The sequence below is a fragment of the Zootoca vivipara genome, chromosome 2, assembly GCF_963506605.1.
Source record: "Zootoca vivipara chromosome 2, rZooViv1.1, whole genome shotgun sequence".
Classification (NCBI taxonomy): domain Eukaryota; kingdom Metazoa; phylum Chordata; class Lepidosauria; order Squamata; family Lacertidae; genus Zootoca; species Zootoca vivipara.
The window spans coordinates 15,826,394-15,845,132 of record NC_083277.1 but is presented as its reverse complement, the minus strand read 5'-3'; the positions used below and the strand labels follow the sequence as shown (position 1 = coordinate 15,845,132).

The 18,739-nt window shown below is 48.9% G+C and overlaps 1 protein-coding gene across 3 annotated transcripts; it reads right to left on the bottom strand.

Moving 5' to 3' along the window:
• Nucleotides 1-725: 725 nt before the first annotated feature.
• LOC118081061 (C-type lectin domain family 2 member D-like) lies at nt 726-11,979 on the bottom strand. 3 transcript variants are annotated; one of them, XM_060271201.1, is made up of 6 exons: nt 11,926-11,979; nt 6,818-6,982; nt 4,740-4,835; nt 3,564-3,742; nt 2,297-2,394; nt 726-946 (listed from the first exon to the last, which is right to left on the bottom strand). In XM_060271201.1, the coding sequence occupies exons 2-6, from the start codon at nt 6,891-6,893 to the stop codon at nt 796-798; spliced, it is 600 nt and encodes a 199-aa protein (XP_060127184.1). In that variant the 5' UTR covers nt 6,894-6,982; nt 11,926-11,979; the 3' UTR covers nt 726-795. The 3 variants fall into 3 exon arrangements, with proteins under 3 accessions (XP_060127184.1, XP_060127183.1, XP_034963088.1); XM_060271200.1 differs by lacking the exon at nt 11,926-11,979 and having other exon boundaries at nt 6,818-7,115; XM_035107197.2 differs by lacking the exons at nt 4,740-4,835; nt 11,926-11,979 and having other exon boundaries at nt 6,818-7,115.
• Nucleotides 11,980-18,739: the final 6,760 nt, after the last annotated feature.

Here is an 18,739-nt window from a genome sequence, read left to right as displayed (position 1 = left end):
TTATTTGAAGTGATCATACATCAATTTTCGTAAAGAAAGAAGAAGAAGAAGAAGAAGAAGAAGAAGAAGAAGAAGAAGAAGAAGAAGAAGAAGAAGAAGAAGAAGAAGAAAAGAAAGGAATTACTCCACACAAGGAATATAGAGGTATAGCAGAGAAAAAGAAAAAGAAAAAGAAGGTGGGGAAAGCGAAAAGAAAATGAAATAGAGAAATACATCGCTAAATAGCATTGTATAACATTTGCGACTTCCACCGCTTCTCCATACAGTGGTTAACTCAGCATGCATAAAAGTAATCTGTCTTTTTATTATTTTTCTCATTTTAATTAATTTTCCATCATGAATATTATGTTCTCTGATTTTCCAATTCCTTCAAGGTTATTCTAAACACAACCTTTTGTGAAAAACTGTTAGAGGCCACCCCAATCTCTTCTCAGTAGTACACAAGATTCCAGGGGTCTTGGCCTTCTGCCAGGGTCTGGGGGAAATGAAGGTGCAGCAGAGGCCATAGTGGCTTTAAGAAGTATGTTTTATTCACATCTTTATAGCTGAGTTTGGATGGAGGGAGTCCAGATCTTACAGCGTGGCTATCTCAAGAGAGGCTTGTCCCCCAGTTGAGTCAGGAAGCAGCTGCAACTACAGGCACTACAGGCTCATTACCTCCGAATGGCTTGAGATACGCCTGCTGTCCCCCCCCCCCCCCGCCCCGGTAAGGCCTTGAACCCTTAAGAACAGGGCTGAATGTAAACACATTTAAAAGGCCATAGAATGTGAATCAGCCAATAGTTTATATAAATATCACTCTACGCGCTTCACACCAGGCACTGCTCCAGCCTCTTTCATAGTTTTGGTGCAGATGAAGTGGTGTTCAGTGCTGCATCTTAAGGAGCTGGGTGTGGGTTCATCATTCAGACAGGCGCAGTTTCCTCCATATCCACTGACATCCAACCTTCAACGCAAGCAAGAGTTATGCAAGAGTTGGTATTTCGCTGACAGCAGTAAATCGAAAACTTCTGAGAACACAGTTGCTAACAGGGTAATTTCATCCAGATTGGTTAGCTGTGAACCTTCAGGGAGGAGAGAAATGGGCAGGGAGAATCAGGGCCGTCTCTAGGCCCGGGTTCCGGTGGCGTGGGGCACGAGGGCGCCAGGCCACCAGGGGCGCCGCTGCGCCCGCTGAGAGGCGCGGCGGAGGCTGCCCCAGGTGCACCTCTCAGCTGTTCAGCAGCTTCTGGCCGCTCTCTGGAGGCGCGGGGGCCTGGGGCCGCCTCCGCCGTGCACAGGGGCGTCACAACAGGGGGCGGGCAGCGCCCCCTGGCCTAGGGTCGGCCCTACAGCCAGGCTGGGTTGTGCAGGGCTCCGGCCCTCCAGGCGGCAGCCGCGCTGCACCCACCCGCCCGCCCGCTGCACTGGGAAACGGGGCGGGGGCGCCGGAGGGATCCATCGCACCACGGCGCCAGGGCGCCAGGCATGCTTAAGACGGTCCTGGGGAGAATCCTTGAGCATCTAGATTGCCCACTGATTTTTTTCCTAGAAATGTAGTCAAGACCCAATTTAACTTGTCCTCTCACATATATTCTCATAGCTTTACATCAGAAAGTAATTACACCAAAGCAAAATGTTATGCTGGAGCCGATCCTGGCCAACACACTGATCTGCTAAGATGGCTTACCATCACTTGCACATAACAGTTATGTACATCGGTAGTACTTGGAGTCCAAAACATGCAAACTTGTTCCACCAGAAACAGCAGCCCCTTAGCTGGATTCCCAAAGGAACTATAGCAAGGTTTGATGGAGAGGCCATGGCCAGAGGGTTGCTGCTTTAAGGCTTTGTGTTTAGCTGAAGTGAGCCTAGGAGGGGTAGTCTAGGTGGGATATATAATCAGCTCCAAGTGACCTGTCCAGGGTGCTGAAAGCCCCCTTATTTATAGACCAAGTTCCCCCAAAGAACAGAGATAGCACAGAGACATTTATGCCTGGTGGATAACAGAATGCATTCTGCCTAGCCTACTGATTCTTGCTCAGCTGATCTGCTTATGAGTGCCAAATTAACCACACCTTTTTTTTGTGAGCATCTACAGGACACAGCTACAGGTGCAAATCTGAGCGAAAGTTTGCATCATACCCTTGATTATTATTATTGGGATTTTTCTGTTTATTAAAAAAAAACCCGCTGGGGGAACAAAGGCCATCAGTCTTCTTCTGGCATCAGTCACGAACTGTGCAACTACCCAAGGGGGAGGCATCTGGTTTTGTGGTCTCACCACTGAAGGACAGAAGAGAAAGAGAGGACTTACGCCGAGCTGTTTCCATGGAGCCATTTCCAGCGCTGTCCTGGCTCTCTTCTGACACCAATCCAAAAGGGATACTTGCCTTTTAGACCCATCACAACACGCTTTAAGGATCAGAATAAATGAATGTTAAGGGATGTGAGTTGCTAGAATCACAGGCAAATCCTGCGGCAGTTGAACATATGTAAGTACTTAGATGTGATTTATATTTTGGACTCGATACAAATTTTCTGTTTTTATATTGCACGTGGTTATTTCATTGTTGTTGCCTGAAATGTGTATTAAAATACACTTATATACCACCCTCTGTTTGTTTGTTTGTTTGTTTGTTTGTTTATTGAATTTATATACCGCCCTCTACCCAGGGGTCTCAGGTATCAAGATAAAAAACTACAAAATACATAATGAAAATATAAACAACAACCCAATAGCCCCCCCCCCAACCACATTTTAAAAAGGGCATAGGATGTCAATCAGATCAACCGAAGGCCTGGTTCAAAAGGAAGGTTTTTTCCTGGCTGCTAAAGGCGTATAATGAAGGTGCCAGGTGAACAAATTAATAAAGCATTCAAATAAATGAGTGAACCCCTACCTTCTTAGATAGGTTACCAGATGTGACCCGCCATCTATTGCAGCCTACTTTGAGCTAGGACTGGAGGATCTCCATTTAAGAAATAATAATACTTAGGGTGCAATCCTAACCTTACTTTCCTTGCAACAGTATTTCAAAGACATAGAAAATGTGGGTAATGAATCATAGAGTCGTAGAGCTAAAAGGGCCATCTAGTCCGAAATGCAGGAACCTCAACACATGGTCCCAATCCAGTTTGAAACCAAAGCAGACCCTGCTTAGCTTTTCAAACACAGTAGCAGTTTTATTACCTGGCAGAAAGCCCCATTTAATTCAACAGGACTTACTTATGCATAGGCTTGGCTAGGATTGCATTGCAAACCCCTTTTGCTAATATCGATATGATGTATTCGTGTTTTTCGGGTAAAATTCTAAGAGGCTTTATATTATTATAAAGACCAGGCATAGGCAAACTAGGCTCTCCAGATGTTCTGGGACTACAATTCCCATCATCCCTGACCACTGGTCCTGTTAGCTAGGGATCATGGGAGTTGTAGTCCCAAAAAATCTGGAGGGCCGAGTTTGCCTATGCCTGTTAAAGACTTTATTATAAAGTCCATCAAAGCCCCTAATGGCTGAGCATCTTCATCACTATCGCAAAGGACATTCATGTTCAGCAGCCAAAATATTGGCATTTCTCACCATTTCGTCCTCCCTTTCCAATACAGCCAAGGAGGCATTCTGTGAAGCACAGAAGCTCTGGCTGAGGGTCCAGTTCTTTTCCACATCTGAAAAGTAGTAGCATTTCTGCTCGTACGCTTTCCAACCAGATGCGCATGCATGCACCTTACAAGGAGGGACTGGCTGCTCTGGTGCTTTTCCTAGGCTGGAGAAAAACACACAGAGAGTTAGATGCTGCCTTATCCAATTTCCTCCTTTTGCGTACCATGGGCAGAATCTTTTGAGTACAGCAGGGCAGCTCTGGAGGCCAAGGCATCTCTCCCAAACTGCCTTCAACCAGCCAGCCCACCAGCCCAGAAGATTCTGCTTTTCTTCTCCTCCAGTGTGAGAGCCAGTGTGGTGTAGTGGTTAAGAGCAGTGGACTCGTAATCTGGGGAACTGGGTTCGCTTCCCTGCTCCTCCACATGCAGCTGCTGGGTGACCTTGGGCTAGTCACACTTCTCGGAAGTCTCTCAGCCTCACTCACCTCACAGAGTGTTTGTTGTGGGGGAGGAAGGGAAAGGAGATTGTTAGCCGCTTTGAGACTCCTTAAGGGGAGTATCAAGTCCAAACTCCTCCTTCTCCTCCCTCCCTCCCTCCCTCCCAGCAGCCCTTGCAGAGGACTTCCCCCTTTGTGTCTGTTTGCTCCTCTTTTCTTACACCAAGGCGCACATTCTTCTCTCACATCATGCCTGGTTGCCCCGGCAACCTTCTCCTCTGTGCTCTGTGGTCAGAGCCACTCCCTTTGTCTCAGTGACTCATTTTTGTTCCTTAATGGCTTATCTCCACTATCCCTGCCAAGCTGGCCCAGTTCATCAGCAGAAGCTTCAGTTTTCAACTCAATTTGATTTTCTAACTTTTACCAAGTCTAAGGGTTTGGGGAGGTCTTGCTTCCCACCCACCCAAAACCTGTCACAATAGGAAGCTTCAGTCATGCATTGAAACTGGGAGCCATCTTTTAGCTGCACTATGGAAAGCTGGTGGCAGGCTGGCCATAGCACAGAGACTGGCAAGCAGCAAGACTGTGGCAAAGGCTGAAATCCAGGGCCAAATCTGTAATTCAGACCTAGTAGCGGAAGATACATAGCTAAGGGAATGGGGGGGAAGGTCAAAGGAAAGATGTATCAAGGCAGCAGCACGTACAGCCGGACTACTTACCAGTTCTAGTGCCAAAGACAATGCTGGGGATGACAATAATGATGAGGATGATGATGATGATAATGGCAATGAACATGTTCTTCCAGGATAAACAAGCTACATGCACATTGTGTGTTAACCACAAAAGGGGGGGGGAGAAGAAGACTCATCAGCACTCCTTGCCTGCTCCAATGAAAGGGATTGGGTAGGTGGGTGGGGTGATATGTTGCATTAGCTTAAACCCAAAGGGGGGAGGGAATGGCAAAAGTTTCAAACTTTTCTAATCCTGTCTCTTCCCTCTTGTTTTTAACCCACCCCCCCCCAAATGAACAGCAGCCATTACAAAGTAGAGGACTAGTTACAGGTAGGGAGCCGTGTTGGTCTGATGTAGTCAAAACAAAACAAAATCCTTCCAGTAGCACCTTAGGTAAAGGTAAAGGGACCCCTGACCATTAGGTCCAGTCGTGACCGACTCTGGGGTTGCGTGCTCATCTCGCATTATTGGCCGAGGGAGCCGGTGTACAGCTTCCAGGTCATGTGGCCAGCATGACAAAGCTGTTTCTGGCAAACCAGAGCAGCACATGGAAACACCGTTTACCTTCCCGCTGTAGCGGTTCCTATTTATCTACTTGCATTTTCATGTGCTTTCGAACTGCTAGGTGGGCAGGAGCTGGGACCAAGCAACGGGAGTTCACCCCGTCACAGGGATTCAAACCGCCGACCTTCTGATCAGCAAGCCCTAGGCTCAGTGGTTTAACCACAGCGCCACCTGGGTCCCCCCCCAGTAGCACCTTAGAGACCAACTAAGTTTGCCATAGGTATGAGCTTTCGTGTGCATGCACACTTCTTCAGAAAGTAGAGGACTGTACTCTGCCAAGTAGGACACACAGCCACCAGAGTCCGGGTCACTGCCCAACTGTGTCGCCCCAAGACATTTTGCCGCTGAAGGCATAGTCCAATTGGCAGGCTTGCTAGGGCTGGCCCCTTTAAAAAGAAATCAAGTGCATTTACAAGGGGAGGGGGCAGGAAATCATTTTTGCTTCATGTTCTACACTGGCAGTGCGTGAGCGCACTGCGGAGCCCTCCATGCTCACCCAGTCCCTGCCACTGACAGACAGGTGTTCACATGCCGGGGGGGGGCGGGTGCAGAGGCTGCTGATTGTGGAATGTAACATCACTGAAGCAGTCAAATACAACATTTCCTGTTTGCCCAGAGTGGACACACAGGGGAATGATGCTCCAGCCAGGAGGACTTCCTGTCACACCTGCCTTCAGGAAACTACTGTGAACTGAATGTACGTAAACTTTACTGTTCCTTTTAATGAAGAGTGTCATATTATTTATTTTAAGAGGGAAACATAATTGGAAACTTACCAGGAGCAATAACTGGCATCTTACGGTGAGCAAAATGCAAGCTTTCCCACAAGTATAAACACATTTTTACTGTAGAGACATCCCGCCTCCATGCTCCAGCTACTCACTAAACTTTTCCATCTCAAGGAAACATTCGGGCATACCCCAGTGATCAGGGCCTGCCCAATAAATTTTGGCACCACGACGGGGTGAGCTCCCATTGCTCAGTCCCTGCTCCTGCCCACCTAGCAGTTCAAAAGCATGTCAAAGTGCAAGTAGATAAATAGGTACTGCTCCGGCAGGAAGGTAAAAGGCATTTCCGTGCGCTGCTCTGGTTCGCCAGAAGTGGCTTTGTCATGCTGGCCACATAACCCGGAAGCTGTACGCCGGCTCCCTCGGCCAATAACGCGAGATGAGCACCACAACCCCAGAGTCGGTCATGACTGGACCTAATGGTCAGGGGTCCCTTTACCTTTACCTACGGTATGTTTTGAAGGCAAAGTATGACTAAATCCAGCTGTTATTTACTAGAGCAGAATCTTTTCGCACAGGCAGCTGCTGGTTGCTCCAAATCAGGGATGGAGAATCTGTGTCCCTTAGATGTTGTTAGACTCCCAGCATCCCCAGCCAGCATGGCCAATGGGCTGGGGTTGGTTGGGAGTTGTGGCCTGACAACATCTGGAAGGCCACGAGTTCCCCATCTCCACTCCAAACGTCTTGCTGCCAAATAAGGAGGCCACAGTTACCTGTTCTTTGCCTTTCTGTGGTGGGTCCATTGGAGATCCAGGGAGATTCCTGGTCATGATCGTCTTGGACTGCCATGCGAGCTCTTTCACACACAGACACTTCTGAGAAAAATTGCACTCCAGGGGCAATTCCGGTTGCGCACAAAGCTTCTGGTCTTAGGTCACCTAAAATAGAAACAAAATGAAGCCAACAGAAAGGAACTGGCTTGTGAACTGAGGCCATCAACACATGCACACACACACACACACAAAACAATAACAAAACATCACTTCCCAGTTTCACCCCAGTGCCATGCAGGTAAGCTTCAGCAACAATGCTATCAGGAACTAAGGTTGCCACATGTGCATGTGACAAATTCCAGAGGGACCATCTTGTTGGGTTGCAAGAGATTGTAATAGATTGCTTTGAAGTCACTTCAGTCTCAGATGACCAAAAAAAATTGCCCTCCACAATTGCCTCGCCCCGCCCTGTCCAGTATTTAGACAGGTGGCAACCCAATCAGAAACTCAGCTGCCCCCCCCCCCTTACCGGATGTTGCTGGTCACCAGTCCATCCATCTTCATCCCAGTCCTAATGCTTGGAAGTGAGAGCAAAACCCTCATCCAACTTCTGGACTGGCAACACCTGTATCCCCCCCCCCAGTGCTTAACCTGAGACCACTCTGACTACACAGAAGCCCCCATCATTAGGAGAACATGAGGTTAATACTTAAAAATAAGCATAGCCACATGGGGCTCTATCTGCATGGATGCAACATGTGCAAAAGTCACACATTACTCCTGAGCTGGTGGTGCATGCGCCCTCCTAATATAAAACATAAGAATGCATGAGATGTTCCCTCCATGGGCGTACCCAGGATCAAAACTAGGGGGGGGGCAAGGGGAGGGGCCAAGGCACGGAAGGGGAGGGGCCACAAAGTGGGCGGGAACGGTGAACTCGCGCTCCGCCGGGCTGTGCCCCTCCCTAGCAGCAGGGCTGGTAGGCGGAGGCGGAGCCCAGCCCAGCGGAGCGTTCCCGCCCGCCGCGCCGCGCTCTCTGGTTCCCCGCCGCGCTTGGCCTTGCCAGAGGGCGCGACGGGGAGCTGGAGGGAGGGCGCAGCGCGGCGGGCGGGAACGGCGAACTCGCGCTCCGCCGGGCTGTGCCCCTCCCTAGCAGCAGGGCTGGTAGGCGGAGGCGGAGCTCAGCCCAGCGGAGCGTTCCCGCCCGCCGCGCCGCGCTCTCTGGTTCCCCGCCGCGCTTGGCCTTGCCTGAGGGCGCGCCGGGGAGCTGGAGGGAGGGTGCGGCGCGGTGCGGCGGGAATGGCGAACTCGCGCTCCGCCGGGCTGTGCTCCGCCTCTGCCCACCAGCCCTGCTTCTAGAGTAGGGCAGCTGCCCTAACTTGCCGCATGGTGGGTACGCCCTTGGTTCCCTCCCTTTAATATGTCATCACAGGTAAAATAGGTAAAGGACTCCTGGACGGTAAAGTCCAGCCAAAGGCAATGATGGGGTTGCGGCGCTCATCTTGCTTTCAGGCCGAGGCAGCCGGCATTTGTCCACAGACAGCTTTCCGGGTCATGTGGCCAGCATGACTAAACGCAACGGGACACCGTGAAGGAAACTAGAGCGCACGGAAACTCCATTACCTTCCCGCCACAGCGGTACCTATTTCTTGCTTGCTTTCAAACTGCTAGGTTGGCAGGAGCTGGGACAAAGCAACGGGAGCTCACCCCGTCATGGGGCAAGCCCAAGAGGCTCAGTGGTTTAGACCACATCGCCACCCGCATCCCTCCCTCTCTGATACCTATCAGCTTTGCACTAGGACAGATAAAGAGTGCCCAGATCAGAAACATCACTTGGTCCTCAGCTGGTGGTTGAGGAACTGCTAGCAGCTCATGGCCTGATCGAATCAATATGTGGTTAAAAAAGAAGAAGCCAGGATGGTATAGAGGTCAGAGTGTCAGACTCAGAACAGGCTTCAAATCCCCACTCAGCAATGAACTCACAATGTTCCCTCTGGCTAGTCACTCATTTTCAGCCAAACCAACTCACAGGGGTCTTGCGATGACAAATTTGAGAGCCAATGTAGACGAAACAAAGCTAATTGGGCCAATGCTCTGACTCAGTATAAGACTTCTTGCTGTGCTGCGATCCTTCAAGTTACCTCAATGAAAAGTACTTTCAAATAACACAGAGACATCATGAGTAACCATTTGCAAGGAGGAATGGGCAGCAGCTCCTTTTGGTGATGGTGCACCTAGCAGCATATTTAAAGTAGGCAGAATAATAGGCTTGTCCCTTTTTACAACAGGTCCATCATTTCCTTGGGTTAGGAAAACAGCCTATCAATAGGTGAGGAATCTGAACCTGCTTGTCACAAACAGCTGAGGCATAGAAAGCCTGCAGGGCAACCCCAGTTAACCAAGAGCAGAATAAAAGAATCTCAGTTGGAAGGTACCCAAGGGTCATCTAGTCCAACCCCCTGCAATGCAGGAATTTTGGCTAAAAAGCATCCATGACAGATGGCCATCACTTGTGAGGTTGCCCCTGTTGCTCATAAGTCTTGGCTAAGGGTAGCTTCCCCCCCCCTTACTTTCAAAACTGCAATGAACAATAAAAAACCAATAATAAAACCTTCACAGCAACAGAACCCCACAAATTGCCCAGATGTTCATATATTGCTTTCCCACCCTAAGTTATTGCAAGGAGCTCAGGGCGACTTCCCTGTCTACTGAACTCTCACAACCGACCCCATGAGGCTGGTGGGGTTGAAACTGAGAAACAGTGACTGGCACAAGGTCACTCAAGGAATTTAGCAGGTAAGGGATTTGGAATTCCCCACCTTTTCAACCACATCCGTGAAGTAACTACCGCTAACTTTCATTACACGAAAGACTGCTCATTACTGTATTGTTTCATTACTGTATGCAAGTTTCAGTAGAAAGTGCAAATCTCTTAAAACACTTCTTCAGATGCACACGAAAGCTCATACCAAAATAAAAACTTAGTTGGTCTTTAAGGTGCTGCTGGAAGGATTTTTTTTGTTTTGTTTCGACTACGGCTACCTAATAACATTATGCAATTTTAAAAACAGTATCGTTTTCATTAAGGATAACATGAAACATCACAAACAATGAGTATTGATCACCAGATACAAAGCAAAATACAATCATGGTGTGTTTAAAACTTTAAGGCGTTAGGCATATATATCATATGGAATAAGGCATATATGCCAGAAGGCAGAAGGCAGAAGAGTAGGTTCATTTATTCAGATGATGTTTACAGAGGGTCTAGGTTCCTCTGGGTGACAATTAATAAAAGAAATAAACATAAACCAATTGGCATCAAATGCATGAAACTACACACACACACACACACACACACACACACACACACACACTTCTCTTCTTAAATGGCATTCCTCTTAAAGGACACCCTGCTCGGAAATCCCCATCGTTTTGAACAAGACTTCTCCCCACCTCCCACCCCCAGTAAAAGTTCAGAAATGAAGAAAGTAGTTAAGGGGAAAAGTGGCAGCTGGAGGAGATTTGCAAGTTCCGAGAAAAGAGAGCCAGCCCGGCCCGGCCACGCGCACAGACAGGCCCATCAACTACCGACTTGCTTAGAGGGCTGTTTTCCGCTACTCGGTTCGATGGCGCTCTGCCTCCGAGGGAAGGAAGGAGGGGGGGGGAGGCGCGCTGCCGCGGAGCCGTGTACTACACCGGGCGCAAGCGCGCGCGCGTGCAGAAAACCGGAAACTTCAACTCTTTTCTTCTTTACTCGGAATACAAATGACTGCAGGCGGACATGAGTGGGTGGCGTTAGATGTCATATGGAAGGGACACACACCTTCTCCTTAAGGAGCACAATGTCGCGGGCAGCGCTATTTCCACTCCGCCTTTAGTTCCAGGGGGAATAATGAATGAATGAATGAACGAATGAAAGACAGATGTAAGAACACCTGATCTGGAATCTACACGCACACACTGGAGCAAACTCCTAGGGGCAAATGGGTCTACGCCCCCCCCAATAGAATATTTGAGAGGGCCACACACCCCCTTCCAAAGTTGATGGGCATTGCCATTCAAATAGTGTGGGTCGGTGTGCCCAATCATGTAATTATGTGGGGCGGGGCTTGCATGCCCCCCGCAATATTTTATTCAAGTTTGCGCCCCTGCACACACAAATCAAGAGAGAGAGGAAGAAAGGCGAGGAAAGCCCAGAACCCGCAGCGCCTACGCTAAACTTCCTATCAAGGAGCAGGCGAAACGGACGCGGGGTTCCTCGGTTCTCTTTGCCCAAACTCCTCTGACGCATCGCTTGCCCTTAACATCTGAATCAATCGCTCTCCCTTAATCTGGAAAGGGACACCCTCCAGGGAAATCTGGATCGGGCAGGGCCTTAGCTCGGCAGTGGAGTACCTGCTTTGCCCGCAGAAGGGCCCAGATGCGACCCCCAGCAACTCAATACACACCCCTACCTCTGAAACTCTGAAGAGCTGCTGCCAGCCCGTGTAGACAAGACTGAGCTGGATGCACGCGGTGTAAGGCAGAGTCCTATACAAGGGTGCCGGCGAGTAAAATATTGGGGGGGGGGCGCACACGCACACACGCACACCATTTGAATGACAATGCTAATCAACTTTGGGGGAACCCATCCCCCTCAATTTTTGGGGGGGGCAAGGGACCTCGACCCATGGAGAGGGCAGGTTTTATGCTGGGGCGGCGAGAACCGGGTTATCTGCAGCGCAATCGGTCAGTTACTTAAGTCTTTTTATTTATTTACTTGCTTTGGGGGGCAGCTGCCGCCTACCCCCCCCCCCAGCTACTACGCCCATACCTCGGCCCCCTAGGAGTTGGCTCCTATGGTCCTATGCCAGACGCCAGTCCTACTCCACAGAGCAAGACTACACAGAAGTCCCTCCATCGTCTCGGCATGGGACTTCTCGCCCTTCCTGGCGCCGCGCTCCGAGCTGCAGCCAAGCTTCATCCCCTGGAACAAGCCTTGTCGCAAACAGCCAAGGGCTTTTGCTTCTCCCCGGCCTCCCCTCCAGACCGCGAAAGCACGCGGAGATTCAGACTCGCCTGTCCCGTCACTGCGTTCGGTTATGGGAAAAGAGACCCTGACTTACTTGGCTAGAGCGCAGCCTTCCTTCTATTCCTCATCCAGCAGCTGCTTTGCAGCGAGAAAAGAGACGTGACTGGGGGTAGGGGTAGCGACACACCTCCGTCCTGTGTCCCCGCCTTCAACTCATCCCATACGGAGACGATCTAGCGTAACCGGGTGGAGTGATGTGATGGGGAAACCCAGGCCCACGTTTTTTCCACCCTTTTGGTGGTTTTTTTTTTGGACTGGGCAGTCGCCCAAAGAAAACAGCCTGACGTCTTTGGTGAAAATGTTCCTTGGGCTGGGCTTTTGAGCTCCTGAGATGAAACATCAGGAAGAACTTTCTGAAAGTAGGAGAAAGTGGAAGACAGTGGAGGTGGTGGACACTCTTTCCTTGGAAGTTTTTAAGCACAGCTTGGATGGCTTTAGCGGAGATTCCTGCATCACAGGGGGTTGGACTAGATTCTACAATTCTATTCTGTAAAATTCTGTAAAGGCGCGACGGGTTCCTGCCTTGATCCTGGGTGCCCCCATTTTCACCTGTGGCATTGCTCCTTCCAAAAGTCTAGTTAATGCTTTTTAGGCTATGGTAAGGAGCATAGAATGGGCCTCGGGTGGCACTGTGGTCTAAACCACAGAGCCTAGGGCTTGCTGATCAGAAGGTTGGTGGTTCAAATCCCGCGATGGGGTGAGCTCCTGTTGTTCAGTCCCAGCGCCTGCCCACCTAGCAGTTCGAAAGCATGTCAAAGTGCAAGTAGATAAATAGGTACTGCTCCAGTGGGAAGGTAAACGGCGTTTCCGTGCGCTGCTCTGGTTCGCCAGAAGAGGCTTAGTCATGCTGGCCACATGACCCAGAAGCTGTCTGTGGACAAACGCCGGCTCCCTTGGCCTATAGAGTGAGATGAGCGCTGCAACCCCAGAGTCGTCCGCGACTGGACCTAATGGTCAGGGCAGGGTACCTTCACCTTTACCTAAGGAGCATAGGAGCCAACTCCTGGAGCCCGGGACCCCTTTGGGTTCACTCTGGACCTCACGCCTCTTGCCTGAAGCCGCTCCGCTTGCTGCTTTCTCTGCCAGGGAGAAGGGGCTCGCCTAGCCATCATATCACTCCCCAAGCAGAAATCTAACTTCTGCTGCCTTCTCCCTGGTGGTGGTGGTGGTGAGAAGCTGCACCTCTTGGTTTTCTGCCTGCTGCAAAGGCATAGAAAGGAAAAGAGGAAGAGCAAATCCAAGAGGGGAAACAAGAGGCAGTAGGAAGAGAAGGAGACGGCTCCTGGGAAGGATATTCCATTGAAGAAGGAACTCCATTTGCAAGGAATTAAAAGCCGCTGAATTCAATAGGACTTAATTCCAGGGCCGGTTCTAGGGGTGGGCTGGGTGGCGCGGGGCGCCAGGGCGGCAGGGGGCGCTGCACGGCAAAGCCACGTGGGAACCATGCTGCGCGCTGTGCCCGCTCACCAGCCGCGGGAAGAAACGGGGCGGGGCGGGGCGGGGGCGCTGGAGTGATCTGCACACCACGGCGCCAGGGCGCCCGACCCGCTTAAGACGGCCCTGCTTAATTCTAAGTCTTCTTCTTCTTCTTCTTCTTCTTCTTCTTCTTCTTCTTCTTCTTCTTCTTCTTCTTCTTCTTCTTCTATCACTCGTAGCCGAGTAAGATTGTCTTCCATAAACACAGTGCTAACAATGAGTCCATAAGTGACTGTGGAGGCCAATTCTGGATCCACACGTCCTTCCACAGTGTGGACATTGGCGGGAGTTGATCATGGTGTGGATTTGCCAAGCGTGCCTTCCTCTTAGCACGTTTCTCCCTTTCATCCTGAGTTCGAGTGTCTTCAAAGCCCATGACACCTTTGGTAAAGGCTGTTCTCCAACTGGAGCGCTCGCAAGCCAGTGTTTCCCAGTTGTCAGTGTTTATACTTCATTTTCTTAGATTTGCCTTGAGACAGTCTTTAAACCTCTTTTGTTGACCACCAGCATTACGCTTTCCATTTTTAAGTTCAGAATAGAGTACTGTAGTTGCTTTGGAAGACCGTCATCAGGCATCCGCACAACATGACCAGTCCAACAAAGTTGATGTTGAAGAATCATTGCTTCGACACTGGTGATCTTTGCTTCTTCCAGTACACTGATATTAGTTCGCCTGTCTTCCCAAGTGATGTTGTGTAAAAATTTTCGGAGACACCGTTGATGGAGTCTTTCAAGGAGTTGGAGATGGTGTTTATAAGTGGTCCATGTTTCACACGCATATAGTAAGGTTAATTCTAAGTAGACATTTCCCCCCCAATGTTTTTGGGTAGTGGTGGGGGCTGTGGGTGGAAGTGCTCCGTTCAGTCCTCCCATTGCATTCTTTGCTGTATTCAAATCATGCTCGGTGATGGTAAAACCACTTCTGTGCAGTCAGTTGTGGAGGAATGATTGATGTGGCTGTGGGGGGGGGGGCATGGCTCACATGTTGCCTCCTCCTACTCTGTGGTAAGGCCTATTTCCCACAGCAGGTGCCCTGAAATACAGAGACTGCTGCCACATGTTGAAGCAAGGAGTGGGCAGCAAAGCTTTTTGCAAGTTTCCTCCTCTAAATCTATAAACAACCCAATGTCCTGTTCCAAAATATTGCACAACATTCCTCAGTCACTAGGGGGGAAAAAGAGGAAAATCCCTCTGGCTCCCTGTGTGTAAAAACCACAAAACCAAACAAGAACAGCACAGACCTCTGCATTAAATAAACATACATAATTCTGTCTTCTCTCTGTCCATCCATGCTCCAAGATCACATGCTGATTTGCTCTTCAAGAAGAGTCAGGAAGGAAGGAGGGAGGCAAATGGAGAAAATGAACTTTCATGGGTGCATTAAAAAAAAAGTTTCCTGGAATTTCCCCCTGCCCTCTAAGAAACAATCTTAAGGGGTGTGTGTGTCATTTTTTACATTAGAAATATACATATATACGTATATTATAGTAAAGGTACAGGTACCCCTGACCATTAGGTCCAGTCGCGGACGACTGTGGGGTTGCAGTGCTCATCTCGCTTTACTGGCTGAGAGAGCTGGCATTTGTCCACAGACAGCTTCCAGGTCATGTGGCCAGCATGACTAAGCTGCTTCTGGCAAACCAGAGTAGCGCACGGAAACACCGTTTACCTTCCAACTACATAAGAACAGGAATAATCCCCAAAATATAATCTATATATATAAAAATGTGAAAATCGTGAAAATCCAGGTTCCACTTTTCTCCGTAACCACTTGACTGATCGTCCTGAAATTTTGACACAACGATCCAGGCCACTCCCCGCACGTTGTTGGGGACAAAAATCCCTCAAATCGCACACCTGCGCAGGTACAGACCTCAAACAGCGCCCTCAAGTGGAATTCCTCCCACAGTACACCCCCTCCCTTCCTGTGAAATCTAAGCCACACCCACAAACCAAATGACATCATCATCAACCAAGCAACTGAAACACACCAAGGCGGCCATTATCTAGGCATTTGTTTTAGGCCCCTGACAGGCCCGGGGGGGGACCCACAGCAATTCACTTGGGGGCACGGCAAGGGGTTTTTACTTTACCATTTAGTACCACTACCCCCCAAAAAAAACCCCACCAAAGAACCAACATTGCCAAGTGGAGGTCGGGGCCTGCCTGGGGGGGGGGTGCCACAGGAAGCAGCACGGCCTTTGATTTATGTAGGCCCCTGCATGGCAAGGGGTTTTACCTTACCATTTAGCAGCACTACCCCCACCCAAAAAAACCCCCACCAAAGAACCAACATTGCCAAGTGGAGGTCGGGGCCTGCCTGGGGCGGGGGTTGCCACAGGCTGCAGCACGGCCTTTGATTTATGTAGGCCCCTACACTGCAAGGGGTTTTTACTTTACAATTTAGCACCACTACCCCCAAAAAATCCACAAGACAAAAATAAATATGACTTATTTTATGGGTATGTCTTATTTTAGGAGAAACAACTGATTGTAAGCCTCTGTGTTTTTTTTTAAAATAAAAAAAACAACCATTCACTTTCTCTCCCCAGTTTAAGTCCTCAGATATTTGCAGTGCACACACCCCACCCCATTTACAATTCCCTACCTTCCCCTTGCCACTTCCTGGGTTTTTTTTCTTAGAGTTTTTAAGTGTCAGGTGTAACTTCAGCCTGAACACAGCAGAGTTTGCACAGGTTTTTCCGGAAGCTTCTGGCGGTAACTGAAATGACTAGACGTCTGGACGCAGAATAAACTATATACAGGATTTATTAAAAGAAAAGAAAAGCCAGAGTTTCTATGTACAAAGTTTAGAACTCAAAACACAAAGTAAAATAAATCCTTTCCTCTCTGTCTCTCTCTCTCAACCGATACAGCACTTTTCCTCCTACACTCACCACACCACACACTGTGCTAGCTTTTTCTGATAACAGGTCTCCGTGCTGATCTCAACCGATGAAAACTCAGTTACTAAGGCAGAAGCAGACCTTGGCTTTCTGCCCAGTGTTAATTGCTTGTCCTAGAGCTGATTGTGTGAAGAAGCAATCTGATGGTTTCTCATACTACTAATTTAGCAAAAACCCGAACATTTTTATGGAACTGAACAACTCGGGTACTTCAGAACGCGCCTTCCGTTGCCAGGCCCTTACAGGGCCCGGGCCAGGTAGATAATGTGACCCTGCTTTTAACCCTTTTGTTACTTTTTTAATTTTACTGATTGTGAATATGCTGACTGAGGCCCCCTTTAGATTCGGAGGCCCACACCAAGTGCCCCATATGACCCCCCTCCTTCTGTCTGGGCCTGTCTGTTGCTACGGGGCTATGGGGCTTTACTATTTGACCCCCCCTCCCCGGATTGGGATTTTTTAAGTAGTTCTCTGGGTCCCAGGGCACATCATCACCCCCGATCCTTAATCTAAATATATAGAAATGTTCACGATGCGTGTGCAGGGGCCAATGTATGGAGATACAGGGGGGAGGGGACAACAGAGGGCTCAGACAAAAGTAAATACTGGGAAATGGAACCCAGAAACTGACAGCTCCTTCTCCAAGGATGGGGGCCAATGTAGGAAGATACCAGGGGTAGGGGCCAACACTCCCCAGGAACAACAGAGGGTTCAGACAAAAGTGCATTCTGGGAAATAGAACCCAGAACCTAACAGTTCCTTTTCGAGGGTGGGGGCCAAGGTATGGAGATACAAGGGGGAGGGGCCAACACTCCCCAGGGACAACAAAGGGAAGGGTATCCTACGGAAACACAGGGATGAGCCGGGGTGGAGGGAGGAGGGGCAGGATACGTCATGGATCGTGACAGGGTGGGTGGGTGGATCACAGGAAGGAACCACAGCAACGCGTGGCCGGGTCAGCTAGTTATAAATAAACCTTTTACATATGTACCTTTTACATATGTATAAGCATGAGATGTATTCTATACTAAGTATGAGAGCTATAGGCCTACTATACTATACTATACTATACTATACTATACTATACTATACTATACTATACTATACTATACTATACTATACTATACTATACTATACTATACTATACCATACTATACTATACTATACTATACTTGTTGTTTAGTCATTTAGTCGTGTCCGACTCTTCGTGACCCCATGGACCATAGCACGCCAGGCACTCCTGTCTTCCACTGCCTCCCGCAGTTTGGTCAGACTCATGTTGGTAGCTTCGAGAACGCTGTCCAACCATCTCGTCCTCTGTCATCCCTTCTCCTAGTGCCCTCAATCTTTCCCAACATCAGGGTCTTTTCCAGGGAGTCTTCTCTTCTCATGAGGTGGCCAAAGTATTGGAGCCTCAGCTTCACGATCTGTCCTTCCAGTGAGCACTCAGGGCTGATTTCCTTCAGAATCGATAGGTTTGATCTTCTTGCAGTCCATGGGACTCTCAAGAGTCTCCTCCAGCACCATAATCCAAAAGCATCAATTCTTCGGCAATCAGCCTTCTTTATGGTCCAGCTCTCACTTCCATACATCACTACTGGGAAAACCATATAGACCTTTGTCGGCAAGGTGATGTCTCTGCTTTTTAAGATGCTGTCTAGCTTTGTCATTGCTTTTCTCCCAAGAAGCAGGCGTGAGGCGTCTTTTAATTTCGTGACTGCTGTCACCATCTGCAGTGATCATGGAGCCCAAGAAAGTAAAATCTCTCACTGCCTCCATTTCTTCCCCTTCTATTTGCCAGGAGGTGATGGGACCAGTGGCCATGATCTTGGGTTTTTTTTATGTTGAGCTTCAGACCATATTTTGTGCTCTCTTCTATACAGTACTATGCTATGCTATGCTATGCTATGCTATGCTATGCTACATTATACTACACTGAAATGTTTAAATGTTTCTTTGTTTAAATGTTTAAATGTTTCTTTGTCCTTGAATCTTCCTGCAACATTTGCCATCATCTCCTGCCACACTAGTGTGGCATGGCAAACCGTTTGAGAACTGCTGTGCTAGGGACTTTGCTAGGGACTTTGTTGCCTGAAGCATGCATAGAGGCAATTCAGCTCTTATCAGTCTTTTGCAATCATGTCTCTTCACATGTTTGCTTCCTCCAGCTATTCTTGGCTTACAGGCAAGGTTTCTGTATCAGGGCTATCTGCCACACCCTTTGCACAGTTGCTGTTAAATTCGCCCCTTCAATATCCTCCCATTTCTTATTCATCTAATTGACATTGTGCCCTTCCTCCCAAGAGAGCCGAGGGCAGCAAACACATCATTAAAAACATTATTTGATTATTATCATCATTTTTTTTAACAATTGCCTTCTCTCGGCCGAATCCAGGCTAGAATTTAGACACTCCTGCCCTGGAACAAACTACTTGTTTAAACTAAATGCCACATGGGTTTTATTTA

Bases quoted from the DNA above. Each gene is read 5' to 3' on its own strand.
- LOC118081061 (XM_060271200.1), bottom strand. From the start codon at position 7,040: ATGGCCTCAGTTCACAAGCCAGTTCCTTTCTGTTGGCTTCATTTTGTT. The intron at 4,836-6,817 runs GTAACTGTGGCC...ATGTGCATGTAG, and splicing joins CACAGAAAGGCAAAGAACAG to CTTGTTTATCCTGGAAGAAC. The intron at 3,743-4,739 runs GTAAGTAGTCCG...TCTCCAGCCTAG, and splicing joins TGTCTTTGGCACTAGAACTG to GAAAAGCACCAGAGCAGCCA.